The sequence below is a fragment of the Telmatherina bonti genome (assembly GCF_933228915.1).
Source record: "Telmatherina bonti genome assembly, chromosome: 21".
NCBI lineage: Eukaryota > Metazoa > Chordata > Actinopteri > Atheriniformes > Telmatherinidae > Telmatherina > Telmatherina bonti.
Genome location: NC_136630.1, coordinates 9,397,208 through 9,412,292, shown reverse-complemented (window position 1 = coordinate 9,412,292; position 15,085 = coordinate 9,397,208). Strand labels below are relative to the sequence as shown.

The 15,085-nt window shown below is 41.9% G+C and overlaps 1 protein-coding gene across 1 annotated transcript in view; it reads left to right on the top strand.

Moving 5' to 3' along the window:
- sdk2b (sidekick cell adhesion molecule 2b) overlaps positions 1-15,085 on the top strand; it is a gene marked incomplete at its 3' end in the record, with an annotated part of 102,176 nt that overhangs the window by 52,091 nt on the left and 35,000 nt on the right. Inside the window, exons 12-20 of the mRNA XM_079260372.1 lie at positions 4,496-4,672; positions 5,531-5,667; positions 6,167-6,314; positions 8,307-8,447; positions 9,098-9,279; positions 10,425-10,540; positions 11,582-11,777; positions 12,029-12,127; positions 13,068-13,259. Coding sequence (XP_079116498.1) covers positions 4,496-4,672; positions 5,531-5,667; positions 6,167-6,314; positions 8,307-8,447; positions 9,098-9,279; positions 10,425-10,540; positions 11,582-11,777; positions 12,029-12,127; positions 13,068-13,259 — 1,388 coding nt within the window. The remainder of the gene's footprint in view (positions 1-4,495; positions 4,673-5,530; positions 5,668-6,166; positions 6,315-8,306; positions 8,448-9,097; positions 9,280-10,424; positions 10,541-11,581; positions 11,778-12,028; positions 12,128-13,067; positions 13,260-15,085) is intronic.

Sequence of the window (15,085 nt, the reverse complement as noted above, 5' to 3'; positions counted from 1 at the left end):
TTGCATGATGAATTCGATGATTCCTATTTCACACATAAAAAAACATTAGCCATTTTTAGACGGTGGGGGGTGGAGTGATACCCACATTTTTAGCTGGGTTCCTCATTCCACAGAACCACTATTGTCACACATTGTTCGTTGTTGTAAAAGTATCTAATCACGTTTTCTAATTATGTATAATACATCACCATTATTGACCCTTTAAAGTCCCTGTCTACCGTTTGGTAAAAGTGCAGTGACTTCGATGAATTTCTTTAAAAAGTTGTGGAAATAAACTTCGCTGAGCACCTCTACCAGCTAATTTGGGTACGTAAAACCCAAACTGTTTGTTATGACACTACCCTGTTAACACTGAATCTGTTTCAAATTTCAACCATTTCACTGTTGTTACATTATTTTTAATCTCTATTTTTTAACATTGCGACCATTTGCTAAAAACATTTAGCCTGTTTGTTCTTGTCCAAAACAAACAAAAAAAACATGTTTTTGCTAGTGTGAAAGTTAAAGGGGAGAAATAGTCAAGCATACATAAATATCTTTTTTTTTTTTTTGTGCTTAGTTGTAGTGGTTTAGTGAGTATCGTTGACAAATTGCTTAAATGAAGGACGAACAACCCCCCACTGATCCCCCATTCCCCTACAGAACCAGCTCTAGAGTACTGGTCCCGCAACACTGTGGCAGAAACTAAAACCAACTGCTTCTGCGTTGAACACTGGCTCTAAATATTGACATGGTTTTGGTTAAAAAGCGGAATAAGTGTGTTTTTTTTACAGCCTCACTCATCCAGCCAATTAATACAACTTATTTAAGTGATTCACTGTAAGGGAAGTAGAGTGAAATTTCAAGCTCTCTAAAAGACTAAAAGGAAAATAAGTGAAGTACAAACATGCGTGAATTAAGCATGAGTTACTAAAGGAAGTGTTAATTTTGCTTTTGTGGGGAATTGGCTTTCTCCATGATTCCCATTTAGTACCGACTACTTACAGTGTTGACATCTTCAAACTCTTTCAAGTTTCCTTTTATTCATTCATCCATCAAAACGCTTCTCTTTGGTGAGAAAGCAAGCACAGATTTTCTGAGCTTTTTGTTGAAAAAACACAAAAATATCTCATTTTGTGCAGCTTGTAAGAAATTGACTGGAGTACATCTGTGCCAAATTGAATTTATTCAATATAATGCTGAGGAAGGTGAAGGTGCGCTTCAGAGTGAAACCCTGTCCCTGTGGTTGAGAAAATTGTATAACTAATCTCTGGCACTTATCTGCAGAAATGGAAAATGTCCAAAGAGGGTTAAGTGTCCAACAGCAGAGCAGTGTCTATTATTCTAACAAGAAGCGACAAAACCTTAATCTGACTGGAAAAGTGTGTTGATGAGGCAGTAACTAACAAGCCAGTGGTCACAATAAAGATCATCCAGAGGTTCTCTGCAGGTATAGGAATAATTTAAAGAATTACAAACATCAGGGGAGCACTCCACCATATAGGTCTGTATGGTAGAGATACTGCTAGAAAAGTTCTACTAAAAGACGTGACCCCCCCCCCCCCCTCCAACTTCCACACTAACTTTCAGATCAATGATCAAAGAAAAGGTTAAACAATTTAGCTACAATTCTTAGCAGAGTGTGTCTGGATGAAACCAGCATCCTTTATTTATTAATCAATACATGGAATCTTCTGTTGAGAAACTTGTCCACCGAATCCGAAAATGGTACCATTCAGTGCCGAAGTTTTTCATGGTTTAATCGTGTAGGCATAAAGATCAATATAATTTGTTTACTTTTGTTAAGCTGTTGATTTTGCTATCAATTTTAGTTGAAATTACTTTAATTTCAACAATTGTTATCAATCAAGTTTAAAGATGCTGGCTATTTATCTGGTAAAATTCAGTTCCCTGTCAGGGTTTGATTGAGATGAGGTCTTAGTTGGACACAGTGGTCGTCAACGTTTTATTAACTTTCAAATGTTTTAACCAGTCTCAATTATTTCAGTTTGTATAAGAAAATAATGTTAAAGAGCATCCATGGTACAGTGTTGACATTCTGTCACATTCGATATGCTGCTCAGTGTCAGCTAAGTACTTGCTGTATAGTCTGCTAGCAGGAGAATGTTTAGCTAAAAGGTTAGCTAAAAAGCTAGCTCCTAATGTACACAATCAGGCAGTTTAGCTAGCTATACTGGTTTAGTTACATAATTGCGTCTGAATTGAGAAGATTTTAGTGAAACGTTTTAGCCCTTCTACCACAATGTCACCTAGCTAGATAATATTTTAAATCCAGTACTGAAAGATGCTCATTTTTTAAATTATTTGGCTTCAAGTCACGCAATTTACTACAATTGTGACTTTTTTTTTTAGTTTTTCAGTATAAAAAGTTGTTTTTTGTTCCTAAAAATGTGTATTTATTTGATCAAAATGGATTTTGAAGGCAGCCATCTTGGAAATGCACCATTTCCAAGATGGCTTGAAATGGTCCATTCTCGTTAGGTGTTTATTTAGAAGCCTAATAAATGCCATATTAATTCTTATACGAAAATAAAAGATTATGCCTAGCCTAAAGCACAAAAAGAAAAAGATACTTTGTAAAAAGTTGTGAAAACATTCAGTCATTTTAAAGACTGAACTGTTGTCAGAAGTGCTTTAACCAAACACGAGTGGCGAGTCTGGTTGCAAATGATTTAGAACACATTTACATTTGGAGGAAAGTATTTTTTAATTTCCTGTTTGTATCTTATTCCATGCTGCCACGCTCCAGCCCCGCTCTAGAAACATTAAGGCTTCCACCAAAGGCTTCCATAGAATCACACGCAAAAAATTAGCATAAACATCTTTCAAAGAGTGAAACTTGCAACCGTGTCAGACAAACACAAGAAAGCTTTTCTCAAATAGCTCCACATTAAAATTGTTGTTTAACCCGATGCAACACACAACTTCATGGACTGAAAATTTACTGAACTCCAGCCTTGTACCTGACATCAGTACCGATCAATAGACCACTCTGTCCCTTTATGTTCAGAGGGGAAAGCTGCATCAGAGGCTGCATTTGAGCCGGCCGTTGTTTGATATGCAGCCATCAGCTGCTATGAAACGAACGCGGGTCTGCTCGGATGGCAGGTTTGAAAAGACACAGTGAAGCAAGATGAAATGATGCGTTAATAACATGTTTATCCTCACTTGCGGTGAGAAAAAAAAACACACACTGTCAGTGTGAGTTAACTTCATAACTGTGATGCAAATGCCTATCCAAGTTCTTCCACATGCCGGAAAAGAACGGCAGCATCACAATTCAGCGTTTCAGATTCTGGAAATTTAATGGAAGATAAATCTGAGGAATCATGTCATGGATTTATATTTTTATTGAGCATTAAAATAGGTTAGGATGGTGCTGTAACAAGAAAAGTTCCACATTTAAAACAGAAGCACCCGGATCGTGGTCCACTTGGGAAGAGCAACTTCTTGATTTTAACCCTTTCATGCATAGTGGACCTGTAGTGGACACCTATTTACAAGCTTTTTTTTCCTCCATATTCATGAATGAGGATGCTATTTTTGTATGGGGGGGGGGGGGGGGGGGAAACCGCTTCAGTGGATGTTAGTGAGTCATCCAATATGTTTCCACTCACTGGAGAATAAATAAATATATGATATGATTAAACATAATGTAATTACACGAGTTTGCCTTTACAATAAATAGGAAAAGAAAATGATCTATCTATATTTTATACTTACATCAGATAATTATGATTGTTTATTATTTTATAAATATTATATAGAATACATTAAAATAAATAATAAATCATGATAAATTGTAAATATCACTAATAAACCAAAATAGTATCATTGCATATGTCTGTAGAGGAAAAATACTGGTTTTTTTTATTAATTCATGCATGAAAGGGTTAATATGAAATCATAATAGTTATGAGGATGTTTCAGCCTTAACATCCTGAGCTTCAGTCATAAACATCGCTGCTGATGCTGCTTAGCTTCACTGTTAATTCAGGAGTAAATCATGTATTATTATTAAAACTGATTTTCAGCAGCAACAGAATGAAGCTGCGTAGTCTCCTATCCATCATTGTCATGGTAATAATGTCAGGTTTATTGTGTGTTATTGTACTTTGTTTGGAAAGTTCAGAAAATTAACATTTGGTTCCCAAACAGGGAGGAAACCGACAACTAGTTTTGCCTCACCGTTAAGAGAATTTAAGTTTTAGCTTTTTTTATATATATATAAATATGCAAAAAAGTGAGTCATGAAAACGACAAATACTTTGTGTTCTTTGTGTCACATATATATCCGATGTTACCGATCAGGAATTATTGTTCTGACTCCATAATGGGGACTTAAAAGCTTAATTCCCCTAAAATGCAACATGTGAGGAGGTGGCAAATTGCAATGATGGAAAACACAGGAGGATAAAAATGGGATTAAGCTGATACTGATGATGCTGATGATCCCATTTGAACAGGAAACCTGACGGATGCTTTTGTATTCCAGGCACGTGTGGGAAAAAGACAGCGCCGTGATCAACGTGCAGTCCATCCCCCGCATGCGACTGGATGCAGACGGCACCCTGCACATCTCCCAAACCTGGTCGGGCGACATCGGCACGTACACCTGCAGAGTCACCTCGGTCGGAGGCAACGACTCCCGCAGCGCCCACCTCCGCGTCAGGTAATCCCTGCCCTCATCCTCATCCCTTGCCTGGCGTTTCTTTCACACTCTTGCCAATTTTTATTCTCCAATCCAAAGACGCAAGAAGGGGCATGTTCTCTGCAACACACACACACACACACACGCAGAGAGTCAGACATTTGCACCCCTCACCACACTTGTCTTATCGACACCTCTGACTCATTTCTACTGAAATGAAGCCTGTTCTTCCTCACCTCTCTTGTCCTCATTCCCACCTGACACACTTCCAGCCTCTGGTGACCCCCGCCCACCTCCTCCATTCCCGGCACCTCACATTCACACACATTTGTCCTCACGCAGACATCTTTTCCCTTCGAATCTTATCCTCCCCATCTTCCTACCATACCTGCTATTTTGGCCCCCGGTGAGACGCCGCAGTAAGGTTAAATTGAATATGAATGTGACATCTAACTCTGTGTTAGCCTAGCTGACTGACGTTTTCTGTCATTGTCCTGCTATCAGCCTCGTTGTTGGCTGGCTGCCTTTTGAATGACTTACTATCCGCTCATTGCTTTAAGGTCTGTCTGCGCTTATCAGAATCTATGGCTGAAGGAATTAATGATCCCCAGCTTTAGCCTCATTTATTTAAGTCTTTGTCTGTGTATTTTCTTCCAATCTGTCTTCCTGCACCCCTCCACCCTCCCTCAGGTAATATTTATCTCGTTTTGTTTGCCTGTGTCCATCTTGACAAGGAAGCAACTCTGCTTTCTTGTCAAGTCCCATTTCATCACCTGCCTTGCAGATCTCTCTGTTATAGAAAATTCAGCTTTATGTGAGGCTTCTGCAAGAGATGGAGAGGTCCTTTTATTTATCAGAGTTGTGCCCTCCTCCCCGCAGGCAGCTTCCCCACGCCCCAGAGAACCCCATCGCCCTGCTGAGCAAATCTGAAAAAAGAGCCATCAACCTGGCCTGGGCGAAGCCGTTTGATGGCAACAGTCCCCTCATCCGCTACATCCTGGAGGTTTCTGAGAACAGTAAGTCGCTCCATCCAACTCTTCGTGTCAGTTTTCACAACTTTAAGGGCTTTAAATTATTAATAACTAGTTGTGTTTGAGGAGGAAGGGAAAGGGAACTCGACTCTTGGGATCAACTTTGTAGCAACGGGTTGAAAAGAAATCTTAAATGTTGCTTTTTTAAGGCCTTTTACTTCATGCAGGGAGGCTTCTGTGATGCCAGAGCTTAAATGCAAAGCAAATAGAGCAAAAACCTCATGAGCAGCTCAAATAGAATTTGAAAAGCTCGATCGATGAGGCTAATTAAGGACGTCCATCACTGCTTTTCGATCTGAAGCTGGATGCTGTGAAGTTTCTGGAACTAAGTTGAGTTTTAGCAGATGAAGCATGTTGTGCAAATCTGCCTTTTTTTTTTTTCTGTGTCAGAATGACTTGATGAGTTTGGATTGAGTTTATAATTACCAGACACTTTTCCCAGTTAGAGTGAGATGTTTAAGATGCTTTGCTTTCTTTGTTTCAGACGCACCGTGGGCCATCCTGCTGACCAATATCGAACCGGAATCCACAGCCGTGACGGTGAACGGCTTGATCCCAGCTCGCTCTTACCAGTTCCGTCTCTGTGCCATTAATGATGTGGGAAAGGGGCAGTTCAGTAAGGAGACAGACCGGTGAGTGATGGAGGTGTTAACAGTTCCTGCTTCAAATCAACATCATGGACCTTTTATTAAAGCAAGAGATGTGTAGTAAATGTTCTTTTTGCAAGCAGGGAGGCTTTAGGACACGTTCACATCAGCCTTTTTGATACGAATCCGAGTCCGTTTGCTCGGAAAGTCCGCTTTGTTTGGAGAGCTGTGAATGCGCCAAACAAATTCTGATTCGGACCAAAGAAGCAGAATCTGTCTGCTTACAAACGCAGGTCTCGGTTTGTCTCAAGCAAACCAAATACAGGTAATGAACTACAAAAAATAGTCACTTCCTGCATTTGATGTAGCATTGCATTGTGGGTAAATACATAGCGACGGCGTTAAGAGTCCTCAGCCTAGCCTGTTGTTCATACTGCGTCCCTTGTTGCAGTGTATTCCTGCAGGATACTTACATAAGACACAATAAAAAAAAAAAGAAGTTTTCTTAGACTCTCATGAAGTTTTCTTCTTCATGTGAGTCTTGTCCTCTTTTGCTAAATACTAGTGCAGCGCCACCTCTGGTGGGAATGGGGATATGTTATTGTAAAGGTTTGGCGTGAACGCGATCTCAGTCTGAATGGATACACCCCCCTATAATTGGAGCCGAGTCCCCAATAGAACTGAGTCTAGCGGACTGTTCTGATGTGAATGCACCTTTAATCTGCATCTTTAAACCAAATTCTTCAGAGACTTTTTAACTGTAAGCAAGGAAGCCTTCCTTGAAAACCTGCCTCTTCAACCAGTTCAAGTAGTTGTAAGAAATCCAAGAGATGTCAAGCTAAGCTGACGGCTTTGTGCTTTTCTGTCTTCTGTAGTGTCTCAAGCTGTTTTTTTTTTTTATACACACGAGATCAGCATAATTTAATTTAATGATGTTTTCATGATATGCCTGGCCAATGAAGCGAATCAGGATAAAACTCCAAGGTGGGCAGCTAAAGTTTGCTGTATTTAAACAGAGAGAAATGGTTGGATCTGTGACTGCGTATCTGGCTTTTTGCATCACATCATGGTGCTTTCACTTCGCTATTTTATCGTAATTCCTTCAAAGCATTTACCTAAGTGTTGACTCAAGGAGTACATGAAATCTAGAGTTGTTCAAACTGGTGCTTTTTGTGTTTCAATCAGTTTTAAGGGGAGTTCTGGATGTTTTCCTCATGCAACCTCAGTAATTTCATAACCAAGCTTTTACAAATGAAAGCTGGTCTAATAAATCTGCCTGTACTGGGACAAATATCTGCAATGTCCAACGACCATCGCGCGTCTTCTACTGGTCAATAAGACACAGGTCGGCTTTATGTTGATGTTTAACGTAACAGTCTCTACAAATGTAGAATTCCAGGGATATTACCGTTCAGTTTGTTCTAATCATGGGTCTTTTTTCTGCGTGTGGGTTTAGAGAGTTCATTGTTCTCATAAAATCTGTTTCCTAGACAACAAGCTTACATGATCCCTTCAGTTAAGGATCAGTGCAAAGCCGACACGCTAAAACATGCAAAGTAACACATAATCATAGATCATCTCACACACACATTTGCACACACACTTCATCTCTCTGCTGTCCTGAAAGCTGCTGGAGACATGTGGGTTCAAGTTTGGCCTCTGTGTAGTCTTACACTGCTCCAAGCACTGAATCCCCCCACCCCTCACCCTGCTCGCTCCACCAGTCTGTCATGCCGCCTTGCGCTGCCAACTCCCAAGCCAGAGGAGAGTCATGTGGGGCGTGTAGGGAGGTGGTGGGGCTCCGTCTGTTTGTTACAAAACTCTTTATCTAACCCTAACCCTGTAAGGCACTTTGCTGGTGGAAATATGTTGAGATTTATTTGGGGATAAAAATATCTATAGATCTTTTTTAAGCTACAGACATCTGTTTGGTTAGTTTTTACTTAATTATTTTATTTATTAAACTTGAATTCAACTAAAGATCTGTATTTTAATGTTTCCTTTCGAGACCACTGCATGTATCTGTGTCTTTCACAGTGTATCTCTCCCCGAGGAGCCTCCCAGCGCTTCTCCTCAGAACGTCATCGCCAGCGGTCGGACCAACCAGTCCATCATGATCCAGTGGCAGCCTCCGCAGGAGAGCCACCAGAACGGCATCCTCAGGGGTTACATCATCCGGTAAGATTCCCAACCATCATCCTCTCTACTAACACCCCTCTAGCTCCTCATTTTTATGTCATATGTAGAAGTTTATGTGGTAAAACCTCAGTTTCAGTCAAAGACCAATATTGAACTACTTTTGTTTGACTGATTTAACTTCTAAACTTATTACGTGTGTGTGTGTGTGTGTGTGTGTGTGTCTTTGAGCTTGAGCTCCACATATAACACTGAAACCGTGTCAGTTAAACACCGTCAGTGCTAAAATGTTTTGTCTGAGAGAAAAATCAACATTTAATTAGTGGTTAACTTCAACAAACTTTGGTGATACTAACAGACACAGTCAGCAATAAGCCAAACTGACTGTAAATCCTGTAAACATGTAATTAGTTTGGTTTCCTGTCAGACTTTTTATTCATTACACCCAAATGAAACCGCAGGTGTTTTCCAGACAGCAGTCTAAGCTGTCAGTGGTGTTTAATGGCTTGTTTGCTGGTGCTTTGTCTCCCCCTAGCAGGGGCTTTGAGGTACTGCAGCATTAGTCTTTATCAGGCTTTATCAGTAGAACCATCCAGCTGCCACAACCATGGCGTCGCATTAATCCATATCTGCAGCAGGCGTTGTTAATAATCCATAATTCATCATTTAGATGTCATTAATGTGTGTTTCAGGTACCGTCTCACTGGGCTGCCTGTGGATTACCAGATTAAGAATATCTCTAGCCCAGACGTGACCACCTTGCTGCTGGAGGACCTTATTATCTGGACCAACTATGAGATTGAGGTGGCTGCCTTTAATGGGGCAGGACTGGGTGCATTCAGCCATAAGGTCACTGAATGGACTCTGCAGGGAGGTGAGAACCCTGCTTCATTTAACAAGAATTCATTTAAGCCTCTCCTGAAAGTCTGATAAACACGCATGATAAACAAGGCTTCCAGTCTTATTTTCCTCCAGTCTGCGAACGATTGAGCAACCTCTTATTTCTTCATATATTTCCAGGAAAGAAGAAAAATAGATGGATGGATTTATTGAAAGGTTCATGCTTGAACAGAATTGCAGTATGCAGCAGTATATTTTTAGGATATTGGCTCCGTTTTGTACCATTCTCTGTGAGATCCAGGAAGGATTCATCACTTCCTGAGACCTGTTAACACTGATTCAGCAACACTAGAGGAATCAGCAGATGGTCCAGATGAATCTCTGATCCTGTTTCTAGTCTTTTTTTTTGGGGGGGGATATTTCAGTTTTAGATGCTTTTCATCTTATATAGATAGATTTATTTATCTTTTTTAAATTAGCATTTCAGCTGCTGTCCTTCACTTGTCTGGTTTCCACAGAATTTCAAGGACCTCAAAAAAAACCTTAAAATCTGCTGAAATATACCAAGTTTACATCTGATTACTCTTTTAGAGTTGCCTTGTTGGTGCAAAAAGACCATTTCATATCTGTCCAACTGTCCTGTTTTGGGGATTTAATGTGTTTTTGCCGCAGCATGCTACAGTTAATTTGCCAAAACATCCAATTTTAAATAATTTATTTGCTAAGTTGTCTGCTATATGTAGTCATAACATTGGTTCATTCCTTAAAGTTAGACTTTTTTATGCTGGAATGATTTATAGATCTGTGTTAAGTGTACCCATTCAAAAAAAAAAAAAAAAAAAAAAAAAGATGTTTGCACAACTGTCTGGACACTATCATCAACTAAAACCCAGCTACATCATTTTGTATTGTCCTCACAAAGCCGTGACATGCTCCTAAAATGCATAATTAACTCTCAGAGTCACAACCAGATCCAGGGGGAGCCCTGGTGTTAGGAGTAAGTATCAGATGGAGAGTGATGGTGGTTTCTGCCCTGACCTGAGCAGCAGCGATCAATGCTGACAGCAAACTAGATGCAGCAGACTTCTAACAGTCAGCTGGAAGCAACTCTCACTGCTTTGTTGGATTCTTCCTCATTTTCTTCTCCTCCTTCTTCTCCTTCGCCCTCCATCCCGCCAGTACCCACCATCGCGCCGGGCAACGTGCAGGTCGAGGCGGTCAACTCAACAGCAATCCGTTTTACCTGGACCGCTCCTAACCCTCAGTTCATCAACGGCATCAACCAGGGCTACAAGGTCAGTGGCTCCGGCGGTCCCGCCGCCGCTGGCCGTGGCGTCCGTTGATGGAACTGTCACGGCTGAACTTGTGTCGTTGCACGTAGGAGGAAGAGAAAAGCCAGCGGGCAAACATAAACTCGGTGCCGATGACAACAACGGACTTTGTTTACCCATTTGTCAGCTGGAGGTCATTGTCTGGATAATTGCCACCATTTCTCTGTATTTTGTGAAGCTGCTGATGGATGCCATTATTTTGCCACAGGGTTTTGAATGTTGTCCATTTCTGTGTCTCTTGTTCATCTCGCCCACAGGGCGTCACAAAGCCACAACTACAGGGTACTCGTGTTATTTCCAGACTCTACTGGGACGACTTTGTGGCGGGGGTCTGCTTGTTGGAGTCGTACTCAGCTGGGGTGGGATTGTCAGTGTTAGAAGCAAATCTGAATTTTAAATATCTGGTTTCTTATTTTCTCCGGGGAGAGCAACTTAAGAAGCAGCGAGTAAAAAGAGGAATGGGGAGCATGGTTGGTGAGAGAAAGTGTGTCAAAGCGAGACTTCAGGGACAGAAGGGGAGAACGATGAGGAGAGACAGACTCTGTAGGAAAAAGATGAGGCGAGCGTGGCAGACGGAGAAGCATTTATCCCTCTGACATTCCCTTTGCCTACTCTTTCCTTTCCTGGAAGCTCCCTCCCATCTTAAAAACTGGAAATGACCCAACGGTCCGGCCACTGGGACTCGTTACCCGGGCGGCTAATTGGTCGATCCAAATCTCATTTGTTGACGCTGTAGTGTGGAGCGAACATGCATGGTGGGAGGATATCATGCCTCTCTAGAGCTGTTAGGCCCTTTTTCTTACCCAAGTCAAAAACCTCCTCGGGGTATTTTCCTACATAAACTCAGAGCTATTGCACCAAACGAGTCCTCGGAGTGGCTCGCTGCTACTCAAGGAGGATTTTGGAAGTTTTGTGAGAAATATTTTAAATAAACGTTGCATTGTCTTCAGCTGTCTGCGTAGTTTCCTTCACATCCCTTTTTTTTTTTTTTTTTTTTTTTTTTAGTTGCTGGCCTGGGAGCCAGGCAAAGAGGAGGATGTTGCTATGGTAACAGTCCGGCCGAACTTCCAGGACAGCGTCCATGTGGGATACGTGACGGGTCTGAAGAAGTTCACTGAGTATTTCACCTCGGTGCTGTGCTTCACTACACCTGGAGACGGCCCCCGCAGCCCGCCTAAAGCACTGAGGACTCACGAGGACAGTAAGTCACTTTCACATCTCCCAGTGCTGGCAAAGAGACTCGTCTGCACGAGCATCTCGCAGCAGCACATCCTTCAGGCTAGATCTGTTATTTATGCAGAATGAAGTTGTAGAGATACGCTAAATGCACGAGGACGGTATATTTTGCATTAATCTGGAATCATCCCAACTGGGTAACGGTTAATCACACTGTATGCAGAGCAGCTCATTTGCCTGAAGGCGATCCTCATTATTCCTCTCTTTCCCCTCCAGCCCCCGGTGCTGTCGGTCACCTGAGCTTCACCGAGATCCTGGACACCTCGCTGAAAGTGAGCTGGAGCGAGCCTGGCGAGAAGAACGGCGTTCTCACAGGTACGCTCGCTCTGCTCCTGAGTCTTCCCAAGAAATCATGTTGTGTTCAGAGACCTATCACAAGATTCAGCGTTCAGGAAGAACTTTAGCTGCTTGACCTCGTTCGGTGTGTGTGTGTGTGTGTGTGTGTGCGCGGCCCAGGGGAGCAGCGCTAATGTTCCTTGTTTGTTCTGTTCGGGTCGTGCGCGTACTACTACTTAATCCCAACACCAAATATTACCTTTGCTGCAGCGAGACAGCACTTGTCAGAATATAATGTAACCTCTTTAGGAAAATATTCCTGCTTTTTCTCCTCTTCTAAGCTCACGAGAAATCTAGCAGGAAAAGTCTCCCCGCCTCAGACGGTGAGCAGAAATGAAGGCCATTTCGGGACGTGCATCTGAAAGTTCAGCATTTTAAATAAAGATGAGATCACGGGCTTAAGGTTTTAGTGAGCTGGTTTCAACATTGTGCCCGCAGCGTTCCGTTAAGCTCCTCAGAAAGACACATGCGGAGCGATGTTTGCAAAGCTTGAGGTTAAGCAGCGCGTTGTTAAGTGTTTTTCCTGGACGTTTCCGTGCGCTGCACAGTCTCAGGAGACGAACCCTGACATGCCATGTGAGATTACTGATTTGCCAAGAAATGCTGCTTAATGCTTTATGCAATCACATGAAAAGAGCTGCTGGCCAAGGAGCAAATTACATTAACTTTGAGAGGGTGAATGAGTGTACGCGCGCGTGTGTGTGTGTGTGTTTGTGTGTTTCTGTGGGAGTAGGCAGAGGACGTGCGAGTGTAGGGAGGTATAATCACAGGCTGATTAAATTTTCTATATTCAATTTTTGATGAAGTTAATTTAATATTTCTGTTAGCTCGCTCCGTAGCGCAGAGCGGCTATTGTTGCAGAGCTATTGCTTTTTTTTTTTTTTTTTTCCGTCGTTAATCCATCTCTGCTGCTCCGCAGGTTACCGCATTTCGTGGGAGGAGTTCAACCGAACAAACACGAGAGTTACACACTACCTGCCGAATGTCACCTTAGAGTACAGAGTCACGGGACTCACGGCTCTCACCACCTACACGATAGAAGTGGCAGGAATGACCTCCAAGGGCCAGGGCCAGCTGTCCTCCTCCACCATTTCCTCCGGGGTCCCGCCAGGTCAGTAACGAAACAATCGCATCAATTAAAACACAGACACAGTCCCAGAGTGTGTCCTGTTTTTAAATCCTGACACTAAAGGCTTTTTACACACCTACTCTGAATATTTTGTGAGAATAATTTGCATGGAAATGTCAAATTGATGTGAATATTTACATCAGCCTTTTTTTTTTTTTTTTTTTTTCGAACTGAGGTTGATTTTTCTTAATAAAATATAATCGGCCAATCAGAGAAGAGATGTGGACTTTTAGATCACCGGTTGCGAGCTGTGCAGGTGCAGTTTTTATTTAAACTTTGCCTCATTGCGGTCGATTATTCATTATTTCTTCTTTGCTTCTTAAAGCTAGCCGCTAGCTGCTAACGCACATGCCACCAACCGTCCCACCGATGTCCTAAAGTCTGTCCTAAAGGCGGCCGCGGTCCAGCTTCAGATCCCGGATTAAACAATGAAACTCCCCAAGTTGTCCTGTCTTTTCTACAACAGGATGAAGCCGGCGCCTCTTTTAGTCTTCCTTATGCAGCATCTGTTGTCGTGGCTTGATGTGGAATCCAACTTGCAAGTTTGTTTTAGAATTTTCCCAGTATATACACTGCAAAAACTCATCTTAAAAAACAAGAAAAAAGAATACAAAAATGAGGTAAATGTTGCCTAAAATAAGATAAATTATCTGCCAACAGAACAAAATTTGGCTTGTTAAGACTTCCCAAAAGAAGTAAAAATACTTTTAAAACAAGAGGAATTCTCTGGCATAAAAACTAAGAATTATCCTACCTTTAAAAAATAAGCATATGTGTACTCAATAAAGATTTTTAATCTTACTGAGATTTAATTTTTTTCCAGTGTATTTACAGTTTCACAGCGTACTTGGTGTGCATGGACAGGTGTGTAGTAGACACATGACACGTTGATGTGTGTTGACCACAAGATGCTCACCCGGCATGAATAAATATGTAAACTGCAGCTGGAGCCGGCTCACAGCAAGAAGGTTGCAGGTTCGACACTCGGTTTGGGGGAGGCTGGAGCATTTCTGTGCAGAGTTTACACGTTCTCCCTGTGTCTGCGTTGTTCCGCTCCTGGTACTCCGGCTTTCTCCCACTGTCCCACAACATGCATGTTAGGTTAACTGATCACCAGGAATGAATGTTTGTTTGTCCTCCTGTGTGGACCCCGTGATGGACTGGCCTGTCCAGGTGTACCCTGCCTCTCATCCCGATGATTGCTGCAGTCGCTCAGCTTCCTGTGACTTGGACGAAGTGGTTCAGACATGGGCTGAAACTGGAGCATGAACTGCAGAGTTTACTCCAAGTTTAATTAATCAAAGAGGAAATATTGTAGAAGTTTCTGTGTCCAGCCATCATTTCTTCTGTTAGTGCTAAAGAGACAAGTTCAGGCTACGTAGCATGTGCTGCAGATCACATCACACTTCTAGATCATCAGATCTTACAAAGATTAACTTTAGTCTCATCGGATCAGAGAACGGATCCCCACAAATCTCCCTCTCTGTGAGGGAGAGTTTCTGCAAATACTAAATTAGCTGTCGAGACACAGCTTTTCCAAGCATGCGGGGGCCACTCTGCAGTAGAGACGAACTGTTTGTTGTCTTTCTGCGCTGCAAGCCGAGTCCCCTCCCATGTGGTGCCGTGATCAGCATCAGCTTTAAGATTGACCTTTCAGTCATGGATCAAATCATCCTCAGATTAATTAACTTTGGTTTGCCTGGAAAAAAAAAAACATTCCTTCAATTATACTTTCATTATATTTTTTTAAGGTTAATTATCTTTGACTAGCCTCAAAATAAAAAGCTGCATCCATTTTTATCACAGTA